This window comes from Neophocaena asiaeorientalis, unplaced genomic scaffold (assembly GCF_003031525.2).
Source record: "Neophocaena asiaeorientalis asiaeorientalis breed wild unplaced genomic scaffold, Neophocaena_asiaeorientalis_V1.1 scaffold218, whole genome shotgun sequence".
NCBI classification, from domain to species: Eukaryota; Metazoa; Chordata; class Mammalia; order Artiodactyla; family Phocoenidae; genus Neophocaena; species Neophocaena asiaeorientalis.
In genome coordinates, this window is record NW_020172818.1 from 5,433,470 (window position 1) to 5,448,446 (window position 14,977).

At 42.4% G+C, this 14,977-nt stretch overlaps 1 protein-coding gene across 4 annotated transcripts in view; it reads left to right on the forward strand.

The window, feature by feature from the left end:
- The window catches only part of TAPT1 (transmembrane anterior posterior transformation 1), a 63,922-nt gene that overhangs the window by 2,546 nt on the left and 46,399 nt on the right, over positions 1 to 14,977 (forward strand). For 3 of the 4 annotated variants that reach the window (XM_024741774.1, XM_024741779.1, XM_024741775.1), the window contains exon 2: positions 10,182 to 10,312. The exons of the other annotated variant lie outside the window; for it this stretch is intronic. In XM_024741774.1, the coding sequence (XP_024597542.1) occupies positions 10,286 to 10,312 (27 nt within the window). In that variant the 5' untranslated portion in view covers positions 10,182 to 10,285. The remainder of the gene's footprint in view (positions 1 to 10,181; positions 10,313 to 14,977) is intronic. 4 annotated transcript variants of the gene reach the window in all.

Genomic DNA, 14,977 nt, shown 5'->3' on the forward strand with positions numbered 1-14,977 from the left:
ATTTTTTTGCGGTACGCGGGCCTCTCACTGTTGTGACCTCTCCCGTTGCGGAGCACAGGCTCCGGACGCACAGGCTCAGCGGTCATGGCTCATGGGCACAGCTGCTCCGCGGCATGTGGGATCTTCCCAGACCAGGGCACGAACCCGTATCCCCTGCATCAGCAGGCGGACTCTCAACCACTGTGCCACCAGGGAAGCCCTGTGTTTCCTTTTGAAAGTCATAATTTTAGTGTCTTGGTGGTGTGAACCATCAGTTAGTTCCAAAGTCCCCTTTATCATTTCTCCCAAGGAATTGAGGACTCTTATAAATTGGACGTTTGTTGGCCTGCCCTAACCATCTACGGTCCCGTAAATGAATATACAGATTAGGTGATTATCCAAACCCTCTGAATCCAAGTAAAATAATTCAAAACGTAATGTTTGAGGTTCCTGTTTTTATTCTATACCTGTCTGTGTTCATTGATAGTTTATTTTTTTATGTTGGGGGTAGGAGTTTATTAATTAATTTATGTATTTTTGCTGTGTTGGGTCTTCGTTTCTGTGGGAGGGCTTTCTCTAGTTGTGGCAAGCGAGGGCCATTCTTCATCGCGGTGTGCGGGCCTCTCACTATCGAGGCCTCTCTTGTTGCGGAGCACAGGCTCAGTAGTTGTGGCTCACGGGCCTAGTTGCTCCGCAGCATGTGGGATTCTCCCAGACCAGGGCTCGAACCCGTGTCCCCTGCATTAGCAGGCAGATTCTCAACCACTGCGCCACCAGGGAAGCCCGTTTATAGGTTTGTAGAATATTTATGTATATTAGTTTGTATATATACAGCTACATCAAGGGTAAGCTTTCTTTTTGTTTGTCTTTTCAAACTCTTCTAATCACTTTGTTCACTGAACTCCCTCTGACTTATATGTAGCCTGGCAATGGGCTGAGACTTTTCTCAGGTTCTAGTACTTAAACCTTAAAATAGATAGGGATGGATATCCCACTCGTCATTCCTGGTTTCATTCTCTCACTCATAATGGTCACTGTGTATTCCACCGTTGCCTTATGTGGTCACCTGTCTTGAACTCTGGGTATAGTAGTCATCAAGAACCACAGATTCATCTCTTCTGTCTTCTTTTTTTCCTCTTCTTAAAAATATGACCAACTTCTATTGTCCTTTTTGATATAAGACCAGATAATAAGTACATATGACTGGGACTTCCCTGGTGGTCCAGTGATTAGGACTCCATGCTTTTGCTTTCTCTGTTCAGGTTTGATCCCTGGTCAGGGAACTAAGATCCTGTAAGCTGCAGGGCACGGCCAAAAAAAAAAAAAAAGTACATATTACTATATTTCCATGTTTGTGCCCCACTTCACAGGTCTGTAGAAATTCTAAGTGGGAGAGTTTCTGTATAGCCATATTCCCATTTAGGAATCTAGGCCCAGCGAGTCAACTTTTGACTAAGAATTAGGCAATCTGTGCTTGGCTTGGTTCGGTTGTTCAATTGCTTTGTAGACTCTATGCTTGCCTAATCCATTTGGCTCTGTTTCATAACTCCACTACTAAATAGTTTAGTATCTGAAGTATCTCAGTTGGCTCTAGTGACTGGATCTTAACACTAGAAGACTTGTTGTAAAATAAATACATCGCCTACTGGTGAGGATGAAACAATACCTATATAATGCAGGTATTGGAGTATGCATAGGGATAGGTATTGCTTGTAAAACAAAAGAACTTGAAGTAAGGTATGGGTGAACAGTATCGTTTTTGACTGTAGCAGTGCCATGGGCCCATTTTGTTCCTTTTTAGGTGGTGACTCATCACTCTGGAGCTTAAACTTGTTATCCATCCCTTGTGCTTCTCTTCTTTTTCTTTACATTTTAAACTTCTTGCTTTACCTCCATAAGAGAATGAACAGAGGCAGGAAGAAAGACTAAAACTCAGAAAAGCCAACTGATCTCCTTTTTAGCAGCTCCCACAAAAGATTTTGAGTGGGACAAGGGTTTTAACTGTTCGTATTCACTATGTCCCATTGTGTATTTGAAAATTTAACATTTTGAATATTAAAATACATTCTCATTTAACCAGTCCTGATCCTCTATAATATGTTACATAGTTATCCTTATGGCCCCAAACTTATCCTGATGGATGATTAAAGGCTGTGATTCTGAAAATTATGCTCTAGAGTAAATCAGTTTCTCATTTACAAAGGAAAATAAGAATAATTGTAAAAATGCCTGAGAAATTACTTGGAGTGAACACAACCCTGATGCAGATAAAGTAAAATTAGCTTCTTCTCTTTTGACAGATGATTGCTCTCCTTTGAAAATTCTCACTTGCTTTACTTAACAAGTACTTGTAAACTGAACAAGCAATGAAAAGTTATTTATTTTGATCTTTGGTTCAATGTTCTTGACCTTTTTAAGTTGTTTACCTTCCACCTAGTTTACCCTCCAGAATTCAGTCCTAGCAGCTCATTTGCAGCCAGCCCACTTTGGGGATGCTTGCATAAAAGAGAAAGAGGTCTTTGCAAAGACTGTATCATTGACTGTCAAGTTAATGATATTTTGTTCCCATTTTTAGTCCTTTACTTTGTAACCTTATGACCTTGGAAAAAGTCAGTACTCTTTTTGTATCTGTTTTCCATCTATAAATTTATGAATATTCTACCTATTCTTTACTTCCCTGAATGAGATTATTTATAAACAGTTTGAGGACCTTAAAAGTTCGACTAGAACCTTTACTGTATTTGACTTAGGAAAGCAGAATTGCTGTCATTGATTCCTAGTTGGCCTTGTACAAGGGTGTGCCTTTGTATTTGTGTAATAAACATGTAGCTAATATTTTAGTGTAACTTTAGTAAAGCCTATTAAATTTTTGCATTATTTAAGACTGTGGAGATTTGCATGTTTCATAGTATTTTCCTAGCAGTTAACCAATATTACTTTACAGTTTTTTTGATGGTCAATGGTATTTTAAGAAAGATATATTTAGACATATTACTGAACATGTAAATATATTTATGATTACTCATTACTTCAAATTAATACTTTTTTATACTGGGTTTTTATTTCTAAAACAAGCTCTCTCAGAAGATAATTAAACAATATTTCTTCTTTTAGGGATGAGGAAGGAACCATTTATACTGTACTTTTTCTCAATTTAAGATACTGGATCACAAGGCAATTCTGTGGTAGATGAATATTGATTAAAAATAATCTGGAAGAATTGATCCAGGTTTATGATTAGTCTTATTTTCCTAGTGTTAAATATTCATAATTGGCAAGACTAACTTATTCGAATGTAGAAGCTCGTTTCTATTATAATTGTTGATAAATAGTAAAATACTTCTATTTTAAAAAGACTTTTACTGAATATTTCTTCTTGGTGAGATCTGGATAAATGAACTAAAATTGGTTGACATCTGAAGAGTTCAAACGGTATTCAGAAAATAAACAATTGGATTATTTTATTTTGGAAAATAATTTGCACTTAAACTATAAAGAAAGATGTTTGGCATAACAAATGAAAGTGACTCTTGCTAAGAAGGAATGAAATATCACCACGGTATGGAAAAAGTTACGGTTCAGTTAGCTGGCAGAATTCTTGAAGAGTGGCACCCACAGGTCAAAGAACAGTAGTAGCCTCCTAAATCATTAGCCAGGCACTCTACCCAGTATCACAGGACAAGTGAGTTCAGGTAAGTCTGTAGAATGCTAGAGAACAGCGTTTAAAACAACGGCAGCAACAAACAAAAGCACTGAAACACAGCTATACTTTGGAACAGAAGATTGAGTAGCATCCTGCAGACAATATCCATGGCCAGGAAAAGATTGGAGGTGGGGAGACCAGACAGAGCGGCAAGGCTACCCTATGCCTTAGGAGCTCAGGCCACCGGGCAACAGAATCTTATTCTTCAGCGTGAATCAGACGGCTCCTTCTGACAGGTTGAAGCCAGATCAGGGCTAGGTCATCTTCTCTAGTACGATTGTCAGATAGATGGGTGATAATTATGGTCCAGGGGAGAGAGCACGCCGGACTTGGAGTTCAGAGATCCAGGTTCTATTCCCAACTTGCCCCTTAGCTTTTCAGTAACTATGGACAAGTCTCCTAACCTCTGTGAGCCTCAGATTCTTCATTTGCAAAATGTGAATGCTGTTAACTGTTCTTCAGCTCTCAGAATTGTGAGAATTTCATGAAGTAGTGTGAGCAGGACCTTTGTAAACTACCTCAGGCCATCTAGTGGGAGGATCCTAATCCCTTAAGTAAGGCCAGTTCTCCAGGAGTGGGGGAGGAGGAGGAGGAGGAGGAGGTAAGAAAGCTTTCAAAATATTTCACCCCATGAAGCTTTTTTTGTTGTTGTTAGTATTGCTTTAATGTTTCTTTAAAAACCATTCCCCAGCCATTAGTATGGTGTTAACTGTAGGCAAACACTGCCCTTACACTCAGAACTCACTGCTGGCCGGACATGAAGAAGATCTGGATACATGGTGCTTGCTTTCAGAAAGCTCATAGGCTGGTAAGGGAGCTGATTAGTAAACAGTGTAACTTCATAGAAGTAAACCCAGAATGCTACAGGAGCACAGAGGTGGTGGGTGGGGGGAGACCCAGTTTTCCAGAACACAATGGCCTGTTTACAAAAGCACTTGAGACAGTGATAGAACAATCTGGTGCCAAAAAGCACACACTTTAGGATAGACTGCTTGATTTGAATGCTGGCTCTACCATTTGGCTTGCTCTGTGACCTTGGAGACCTCCTTAACTTCTCTGTGCCTTCGTTTCGTCATCTATAAATTGGGCATAATTATAAAACCTGTCTCATAGTTATGAGAGGTGTCTACTCAAAACATGTTTTATCATTTGATTTTTAAGTGTTTACTTTTAAATTTTCTATGGAAAATCAAAATTGGTGTTTATAACTAAAATTCTTGCATTTCTAGAGGTAAAATCCTGACACGACACTTTTTCATATTTACTATATAGTTAAAACACTTTCATAGGTTTATATTTTATAACTTGTTTAAGGAAAATTAGTTACTTAAGTTATATAGTTTGTTAAAGATGCTTATTTGATGTGTTACCTTTTACCCATGGAAACAGGATTGCAGAAATAGCAATAAACATTAGGTAACCACCAAACTAGAATTGGTTAATACTATAGATCATGTGAAATTACTAGTCAGTAGTTCAAGCATTGTGCCATGCTTTGCAGTTTTCATATCCTTTCATTCAAATCCTCTCTCAGTCCCTCGAACATCCTTTGTGGATGGCAAGCAGGTAACAGGTGTTGTAAAACTGCTCCAAGCCTTGGTTTCCTCTTCTGTAAAATTGAGATCTGTGAGTGGAGCGGGGTCACGGCGCTAATGAGTGACAGAACTGGTGCCAGAACTTCCTTCTTCTAATTGCTAATCCTGCGCTCTCTTGTGCATCATAAGAAAACCCTTATTACGGTGGAAGCTCGGTCATCTTGTGGGCACCAGGGAAGGCACCATTATGGAGGATAATTTTCTAAGTAAACAAGGGTACAGTGTTGGGCTGTGTAGTACCCCGCAGGCCTACAAGCCCTGTGCTTGCCCAGCTTCAAGACTGAAGAAAGAGCCTGGACTCAGCAACAGAGACATCAGTACTTTAATGGATGGGGGATCTTACACACTTGAAGCAAGGTCCTGGAGTGACACCCCACAATGTGTGGCTGACAGCGGGCAGGACATGGTGGCAGTCTTCGCTATCAGGGAGAGTGGGAGATTACCAGTTATAGGGCAATTGACCTCAGGTAGGCTCATTAGTTACCAGGGAAACCAGTAGGGGGCACACCCCTCACTACCCCTTTGATAAGAACAGTCACTAGCTGGGGCCTGAGGCAAGTATATAGGAAGATCACTCATGTGCCTAAGATGTAGGTGAAGCAGGCACTGGCTGGGCAGGGGAAGTACAGAGAGCAAGAGAACAGCCACCTTTAGTGGCCTCACCATACATGCAGCTGTCTCAACCTTTTAATTTAATTTGAGTTTTTTTTAAAAATTATTTATTTATTTATTTATTTTTGCCTGCGTTGGGCCCTTGCTGCTGCACCCGGGCTTCCTCTAATTGCGGCGAGTGGGGGCTGCTCTTCGTTGCGGTTCGCGGGCTTCTCATTGTGATGGCTTCTCTTGTTGCGGAGCATGGGCTCTAGGCGCGAGGGCTTAAGTAGTTGGCGGCACGTGAGCTCAGTAGTTGTGGCGCACGGGCTTAGTTGCTCCGCGGCATGTGGGATCTTCCCGGACCAGGGCTTGAACCCTTGTCCCCTGCATTGGCAGGCAGATTCTTAACCACTGAGCCACCAGGGAAGCCCTTAATTTGCTTTTTAAAATTTAAAATTGTACAATAACCTGTTTATCTCCTTCACACACTGTGATACTAGTGCGCTCCCCAACTTCCTGCACTTACTGGGGACGATGCACCCAGCCACTCACCAGCTGTGACTGCATTGCAGTGCCCTGTCCTCCTAGGGGTGGAGGGACAGGTACCTGTTGGGGGACCTTTTCCATCATTTGGATGCATACGGACTGGAGGCTCCTTAGCTCCGGCGACTGCTGAGGCCAGTGAGACACCAGGAGCTTTGCGTTCTTGCCCTGCTAAGAACACCCCAGTCTCAGAACACACCTGCCTCAGTCACGGGCTCTCTTCCCAAGAATCTGCTACTCTCTGCTTTTGCCACTTCTAATTTCTGATTCTGTTTTTCTCTCTGCCACACTCTTCATTGTGATTTCCCTTCCTCTTCTCTGATCCGCACATTCTTTCAGCGAGCATTGGTTGAGCACCTCTTACATGCTGTACCCCGAGGATGCAAAGGTAGAGGAGAACGCCAGACAAGAAAATGCATGTACCGTGGCTCCGGGAAGCATGGAGCTGAGTTGGGGGAGGACTTGTTCTGCCCGGGGAACCTGGGAAATCTTCACGGGGCGGGTGACTCTGCACGTGTTCACCTGTGGAGGCTGGAAGGGAGTTCTCAGGCCAGTGAACAGTGTGATCCAACTGACACATTTGCCAGCAGTGAGAAGTGACGTAACTAGGAAATCATAACCTTGAGGTTCAGGGAGGCAGTTGTGCGGCACTGCTGGAAAGATAGCCAGGGGCCAAGGCTGCAAGGCTCTGGTGTTGCCACTGCTGAGGTGTTGACCTCACCTGGAGGTCCCACGAGCCCCAGAGGGTTTCCATGGCTGGCCTGCGTGCACACGGACAGGCGCCAGGCCAGGTGGGACCGAGGGGACAAAGGATCGGAAGGAGGGCTCCGGTCAGGAATCCTCTGCAGTAACGTGGAGAGAGAGGACGAGGACCAAATGCAGGCTGAGCCCGGAGAGAAGAGGGCACAGTTAATAAACATTAACTGAAAGAGTCATTAGGGCTTGGGGAGAGGAGGGAGGGGATGGTCAGAATTGGCCCCGAGCCGCCAGTGTAGAACCCTCTGTATCACTGGTGAGCGCTGAGCTAACAGCAGGGCTGCAGGAGGTCGGGGTGGGGGGTGGGGGATTAGTGGAGAAGAGGTGAGGTTTGGATTTGCTGGTTTAAAGGTGCCTTTGGGATTTCCAGGTGGCAGTTGGAAATATTGGTTCAGGCTCAGGAGTCAGAGCTGAAGGTATGGTGACTTAAGGATTTAGATGATGGTTTTGACCTTAGACGGCCCAAATAGAGTATGTGTAGGAAAAAAAAAGACAAGAAAAAGAGAAGGTGGCTGATGACACATCAGAGAATGTGGCCTTAAAGGATGGCTGGCATTTTACTGTAACCGTACTTTGTTCGGATGTAGTGAATAGAGCACCGAACTGACCAGCAAATGCTTAAGGGTCCGGTGGTGGAGGAGGCACCCCTCAGAGACTTAGGTTAGCAAAGGTGATTCCGAGAGCAGAGCGCCACTGATGGGGGTGGCAGGCAGGAACGTGAAGCTGGGAGCAGATGCCACTCAGCAGTTATGGTGAAGTGACCTTTGGGGCTCATGACTCAGCTCGCTGGCGCCAGTGAAACTTTGTGTAAGTGCAGTTTCTTCTGCTCTCTGAATGTCCTGTTGCTTCCCAGTTTTCACAGGAAAGAACTGATATTTTAGATATTAGCTAATTAAAACATCCCTTTCTTTCTAATTGGAAAACTGAACTATGTGCACGTATAACTGTTTGATCTTTCTTTTCCGTTTTAGCTGTTTTGCTTGCAGCTCAAAAGACTTTTTCTCTCCTTCAGACGGTAGATCTTGTCCTGGACCTAGCCAGCCAACAGCATATTAGAAAGTTCCTAGCCAGGAATTTTACTCTACACAGATTTGGTTATACTAAGGCCTTTTTTTTTTCTTTTCATTTATTTATTTTATTTATTTATTTTTGGCTGCGTTGGGCCTTCGTTGCTGCGCGCGGGCTTTCTCTAGTTGCAGCGAGCGGGGGCTACTCTTCTTAGTGGTGATCAGGCTTCTCATTGCGGTGGCTTCTCTTGTTGCGGAGCACGGGCTCTAGGTGTGCGGGCTTCAGCAGTTGCAGCTCACGGGCTCAGTACCTGTGGCTCATAGGCTCTAGAGCGCAGGCTCATTAGTTGTGGTGCACGGGCTTAGTTGCTGCACAGCATGTGGGATCTTCCCAGACCAGGGCTCAAACCTGTGCCCCCTGCATTGGCAGGCGGATTCTTAACCACTGTGCCTCCAGGGAAGTCCCTATACTAAGGCCTTTTAGTCTGAACATCTATTAATATATGCAGTGAAGTTTACATCTTGTGTACATGGCTTCACCCATCAATGTACTGAGAGTACCGTGCTCGTGGTGCACTGGATGATTTGGCCTGCCCCTGCGCTGGGCTGCAGTAGGTGGAAGTCGGGTTTTCTCTCCATCTGTTTCAGTCTCCTGTTTCAGACAGCTTTCATGGTATCACTGACTCTCCAAATGGATTATGAATCTTATATTTTTAAAAAATGTGTGTAATTTTTTGGGGGAAGCTGTAACTTCTATACATAAGCAAGCCACTTCACCTGACGCTCAAAGAACTAGCGATCTGTCCCAGTGTTGGAAGAAGTAAGCTGTTTTTAGGCCCACTGGGAGATAATAAGTCCACTTCTGAGTCTTCCTAAGGGCTTTTCAAGGGTATTTTGGACTATACACTTTTCCCCATCCCTGCAACCTTTAAATCCTAGCATCACGTAAGACGTAACTATGAGGGTCGATCACTCGTAAATGAAATCAAACTCCTCTCTTTGTCATTTTTTGGAGGGAACACCAATACTGTATTTGGTAAAAGGACCACGAGGCCAGCTCAGAGCAAAGACAGCAATTTGAAACCTTTGGTATGCTGAGTTCTGGAAGAGAGGATGGCCTCCTAGAGAGTAGAAGTAGGGATGTCTGTGAAGTTGGGTACTGAGAGGTCACCGAGGTGCTGGGCTGTCAGAGAAGTGTCACCCAGTGGGAAGATTGGGATCAGGCATTAACACCCTTCTCATCTCAAGTCCTCCAGGTACAGCCAAGTGGAAAGCATTCCACCTCCTTTGGCCTTTCTTTCCTCAGCTTAGATGAGATGACTGTGGGTGAATTTGCCTCAGAGGAACCGAGGAAACAGGTGGACAAATCCAAGGAAAGGGAGGTTTTTCAGATCGGGTTGAGGTTCTGTTTTGTATGACTTATTATAATTACCATCATGTTGGGAAGCCTTCACCTGGGGAAGTGGCATTATTTAGATACTTGCAGGATCTCTGAGGCTGAACAAGGAAGAATTTGCACCAGTGTCTGTATACTTCACCCAGGATAGTTCTTGGGCTGAAGCAATGCCTGTTAGGTGACTTGGCTCCCTTTTGATTGTGTGTGTGTGTGTGTGTGTGTGTGTGTATGTGTGTATCTCCATTTTGTATGTACTTGGTATCTACTCTTTTTACCTGCCTTCATCTCTCCGTCAGTCCAGGTCCTATATCACCTGTAAGACCCAGGACTAGACTCTCACAGAACACTTTTCTAACTATTCTGGCTCATAGTAATCGTCCCTTTTATATTCCTGTGACTTTTTCAGTTTATATCACACAGAACAGCAATTTTCTCAACAATCTTTTCTGGTGGTTTGTGTGCAGTTCAATTCTGGGCACAGAAATGTAGATTACTTTGTTTTATTCTCTTGTTGTTTTACATATACATTACCTGTAGCACCAGCTAGCATGGAAGTTCCTTGATAAATACTGTTCTTTTTGTTTTGTCATTTTTTATTTTTCCTGTAGAGCTTTCATTGTTGAGGTTCCTCAGTGCTGAACTAACCAGAGGGTACTTCCTTGAACATAATGAGGCCAAGTATACAGAAAGAAGAGAAAGAGTGTACACTTGTATGCGAATACCAAGAGAATTGGAAAAGGTACTTTTTTTTTAACTCGTCGTTTTGAAAATTATGTCAATATGTTAATTCTATTTAAAAATTGTGAACAGCTTGAGTTGCGTTTTTAAAATATTGGAAATAACGTGATCATAAATAAATAAATATATTGGGGGAGTAGGAATTCCCATTCAGGAAGAGTCTTAAAAAGTGTATTTTTAGTGTAAGATCCAGTGATTTTTAACTTTGCAACTTATTAAACTTACCGTATTCCCATTTGTGTCCCACCCAAATAACTTTTTCAAGGAATTGCTCTCTACTTATTCCTTTAGTTCTCTTCAGTTTTGTTTTACTAGAAGCAGTTTTTTTCCCATTCAGCATAATATAAATTATTTAATTGCACCCTTTTTTTTAAGGTTTCAGTTTCTCAGAAAGCCCTCATTTTTAAAAACAGTTTCTTCAAAGAGAAAAGACAATTCATTTCACCTTCATCACAGAAAACATCTCAGCATAGGATAAACATAGTAATAGCAGCACTAAATCTTTGCACATCGGGCGCTCCCTTGATTGTGTCCCAGGGCATCAAGACCAGTCAGATACGAAATCAAGGCCGCTCTTTCTGTCTGCATTGATAGAGTTGACCAGTCTGAGCAAGAATTAAGAAATAATTCAGCTTTAGCTATACTGAAACACGTTTTCGTACTTTTATAGTAATGTGAAACTTGTAATGTTCCAGTCACTTCTGTAGAATCATACTTTACTATTGGAGTTGGTATCAGAAGAGTTTAGTTGGTTTGCTTTCTCAGTGTATTATAATAACAAGAGGTGTGGTACAGTGAAAAGGAAGGATGCCCGGTTTGAGAGATGTTGCTTTCAGTAGGTTCTTAGTGGCGCAGCATGTGCTGAAGCTTTGGAAAGTTCTGTATTAGGGAGCCAGCAGACCTTTGAGACAATGAAACAGCTTGTTGCCTTTGGTCAGGATCATTAAACATGCGTAGCTATTATTGTGTTGCTGCTTTTCTGGGGAGTTCTAGGGTTCTGTGGAGGAGCCGAGGCTGGAGGTGAGGAGGGAGGTGGAGGCCTGGGGGGCACCCTCGACAGCACTCCTCCCCAGGTGCAGCATCAACCTTATTTTGTGTATTGGAGTTGCTTTAAGATTTTGTCCTGGAGGGACCTAGGGGGTGATGTTTCTTTTGCTTGAGAAAAAAAAAATTTTTTTTAAGGTAAGTCTTGTGTCTTTCTTAAAACACTTTAACCTGCTTTTCAAAGTTCACTATTTCCTACCAATGATAAGCCATGGCTGGAAATGTGAGGACACTGCTGGAGGCGTGGACCTCTGCGGCCTGGACTCTTGTCTGGGACAGTGCCGGCCTCGTCTGCCCACCTGTCTGGACTCCCATTTTGCTCTGGGAGAGCACAGAGGGATTTGCCTGCAGTCACAGGCAGACTTTATGGACACGCCCGGGAAGCTGGTTCGACACGGAGAGGTGTCCATCTGACCCCTTCTATCATCCCACCTGTGGCAGAAATAGTGCGTGATGGCAGCATCCTCTCGTAATTCTGTCACCTCATCAGAGGCAGGTTCAATACACCCATCCTTCTCTCTTTATTAGCAACATTGAAATCACAGACAGGTTTCTGGGTAGATTTCTCACAGAAACTTGTAAGCGTTTCATGTTTGTTATTGTATTAAATTGTCTTCTGGGGGAAATCCCTGCAGGTCTTTCTGGGACTGCAGTATAAACCATTGTTTTTCAAACTGTGGTCCGTTACAGGACCACTGATAGGTGGAGTAACCCATACGGTTACTAATCAGTTAGGATTTTTTTTTTTTAATTAAAGAATAGAAAAAGTATCAGATTGCATTCATTGCCTGTGCTAAGGGTAAGTATTTTTTCTTAAAACTTAGGTCTCACTTCTATGTGTATAAAACGTATTAACGTCAGAAAAGTTGAATGGGCACTGCTCATGCACAGTTGTAATTATTCTAATCCTGTTTCCCATGAGAGAGGCTTTTAGCTTTAGGCCTATTTAGGAAATTTTCATTTAGTCTCTTAGAACAACACTTTAGCAATTTTACTGCTTAAAATGTACGAAAGAATGTCTTCTTTTTCAGTTTAGAGCAATTTCTTCTTCTAAGACTAAGTGAAGCACAGAGGAAAGTTAGATTTCAGTTTAATTCCAGGCTTAAATATCTCTCAAAACAGCATGAATTCACTCTGCTCTCTCTAAGGCCTTTATTTGATATGTGGGGATCCCACTTCAGACTTTTATTGTGGGAGGTGAAAGGCTATCTAGATATTCACGCTAATCTAATTTATTTTTTATTGGTTTCCTTTGTGTTTGTTTATTCTAATATGTAATACCTTATTCTTTTTTTATTGTTCTTGTTTTTTTGGGTAAATGCTAATATATTTTCACCTAACCTTTGCAGGAAGAGAAAGTTGATAATTAAAGAGCACTTTGCGTCTACAGGGATTGCAAATACTATAAAGCATGTAATTACTGCATATTATATTTTAAAGTCGAGAGAAAGGTCAGCTTAGTATCTCTTACCGAACCTGTTTAGTGATTGTAAAAAAAAAAAAAAAAATCCCATGTGTTTTGTGTCAGTGGATAAACACATTATACTTGACATTTAATAAAGGTGAATTGCTTACATATTTAAAATAGTATTTCCAATTATTAGCACTTTTTTACATTTGAACTTTTCAATCTTAGGTAAGCGTATGAAATTTTGGAGCATTTTGTTGGCTTTGGGGCAACATTTCCTCTTTTCCTCCACAATCCCTTTTCCCCTGTGCCCACACACACCCCGTGGGTTCTCGTCCTAGGTCTGCTGCTAACTGCTTACGTGGTCCACTTTGGGGGCTGTGCTTTTCTCTTCCATTACAAGGAGGAGGCTGAACTGTACTTTCTGTGCATCCCGAGCTGAGCGCCAGGATAGCAACGTGGGTTAAGGGCATGAACTCTAAAGTCAGTCTGCTTGCACTTGAATCTTGGCTCCACAGTTTATTAACTGTGGGGCCTTGATTAATTTACTTCTGTCGTGTGCCTCGGTTTTCTCATCTGTATGTTAATTATGTGGTAAGCCTTCTGTAAGTGTTTTAAAATCTTTACAAGCCTCTCTTCAGCAAATTGGGAATGCCTTGCCCTGGGAGAACAAGAAAAAATTTGAAAGGTTTCTTGTCCCCAGGTTGCATTCCAGTGGAAGTCTCATTTGCAATAGAGGTAGCTGTCATCTTGGGCTGAGTACAGCAGGAAGTGATTGGGAAAGGACTGATTTTCAAGGTTCTCCTGCGTCCCTCTTTCATCTCCTGCTATACTTTCATCTTCCTTCTTCGCTAGTTAATAAACGACTTTTCTAACCCTGCAAGGGCCATGATTTTCTGACTCTCAGCCCTCTTGGATTGCTGACGTCCTGCAGAAAGAGCCTTTAGGGAAAACTGTTTTCTTCCCTCTTTTTAGCCAGACTGTCTTAGGGTAAAGCTTATCTCTTTCATGAGGATTTAGCTAATGGCCATAGAGATAACATACCTTACACCCTGACATTTTCTGCTGAGCCCTCAAGTCTGACCTCAGCAGGCACAGGGCTGGAGCTGACAGTTAGGATAGACAATGGTTGCTTTAATCAGGTGCTGGTGGAACCAGGGCAGGGGATCACCAGTTTCCCAGAGAGGAAATTCCTGGTGAGTGATTTTCACTGCTTCTTACCCCACTTGGCTTGGCCAGTTACATCCCATCGCTGGCATCCATTTCTGTGTTACTAATAAAACGAATAGCGTTTATCAAATAAGGATTAGATGCTTAGCACTGTCCTGAGCACCTGAAATGAAATAGCATTGAATCCCATCAGCAGCCTCCTGAGGTATAAGTACCATGAAAGTTCCGTGTCCTCTTCCTGCCGCACTCTGCCGTCCCATGTAGACGCCCAGACAGATCTCACCTTCAGCCCATGTTTTGGTTGAAGCATGTGCTAGTGTGTGTTCTGCATTTTGACCCCATAAGAACAGTTTACCCCACACCATGTACAAAATCATCCCTTGTCCAAGGGCTAGTTTTGTCATCTGAGTGAATCCAAAACTGCAAGAAGTAGTGAAGAAATGCTCACCATAGTATTGGGTTGGCCAAAAAGTTTGTTCGGGTTTTTCCGTAAGGTGTTACACGTTTCCTTAACATCTTAACAGAAAAACCGGAACGAACTTTTTGGCCAACTCCATATTTTCTAAAATTCCCTAATGTATTTAAATACTAATTTAGAGAGATACAGCTCACTCATGCATTTATTTATTAATTTCCTCTGTCTTTGTTTTGAGTGCTCACTGTGTTCCAGGCACTCTTACAGTGTGGGAGTAGAGAGATAAACATAAGACTCATGAAGGTAATGGCAAGGTGATGAGGAGAAAGGTCACTTCTGTACATTTTACAGCCTGTGTGGCGGGGACAGGGGTGGTTGTACTAGGGAGATCCAGAGGTGGGAAATTGTTAGGAACACACAAGAAAGGACAGGTACACTGGAAGGTTGGGCTGGAGCCAGGTTACTTTGAATGGTTAGGCTAAGGAGTTTAGACTGGCTTTGGGAGGAAATTAAAATTTATTTCTCAAGAATACTTTTAGCTGTATAGGTAACAGAATACCTAATGCTGACTTAAACAAAAAGGTTTTTGAAAAAATTTTTCTTTTTTTTTTTTTTTTTTTTTTTTTTGG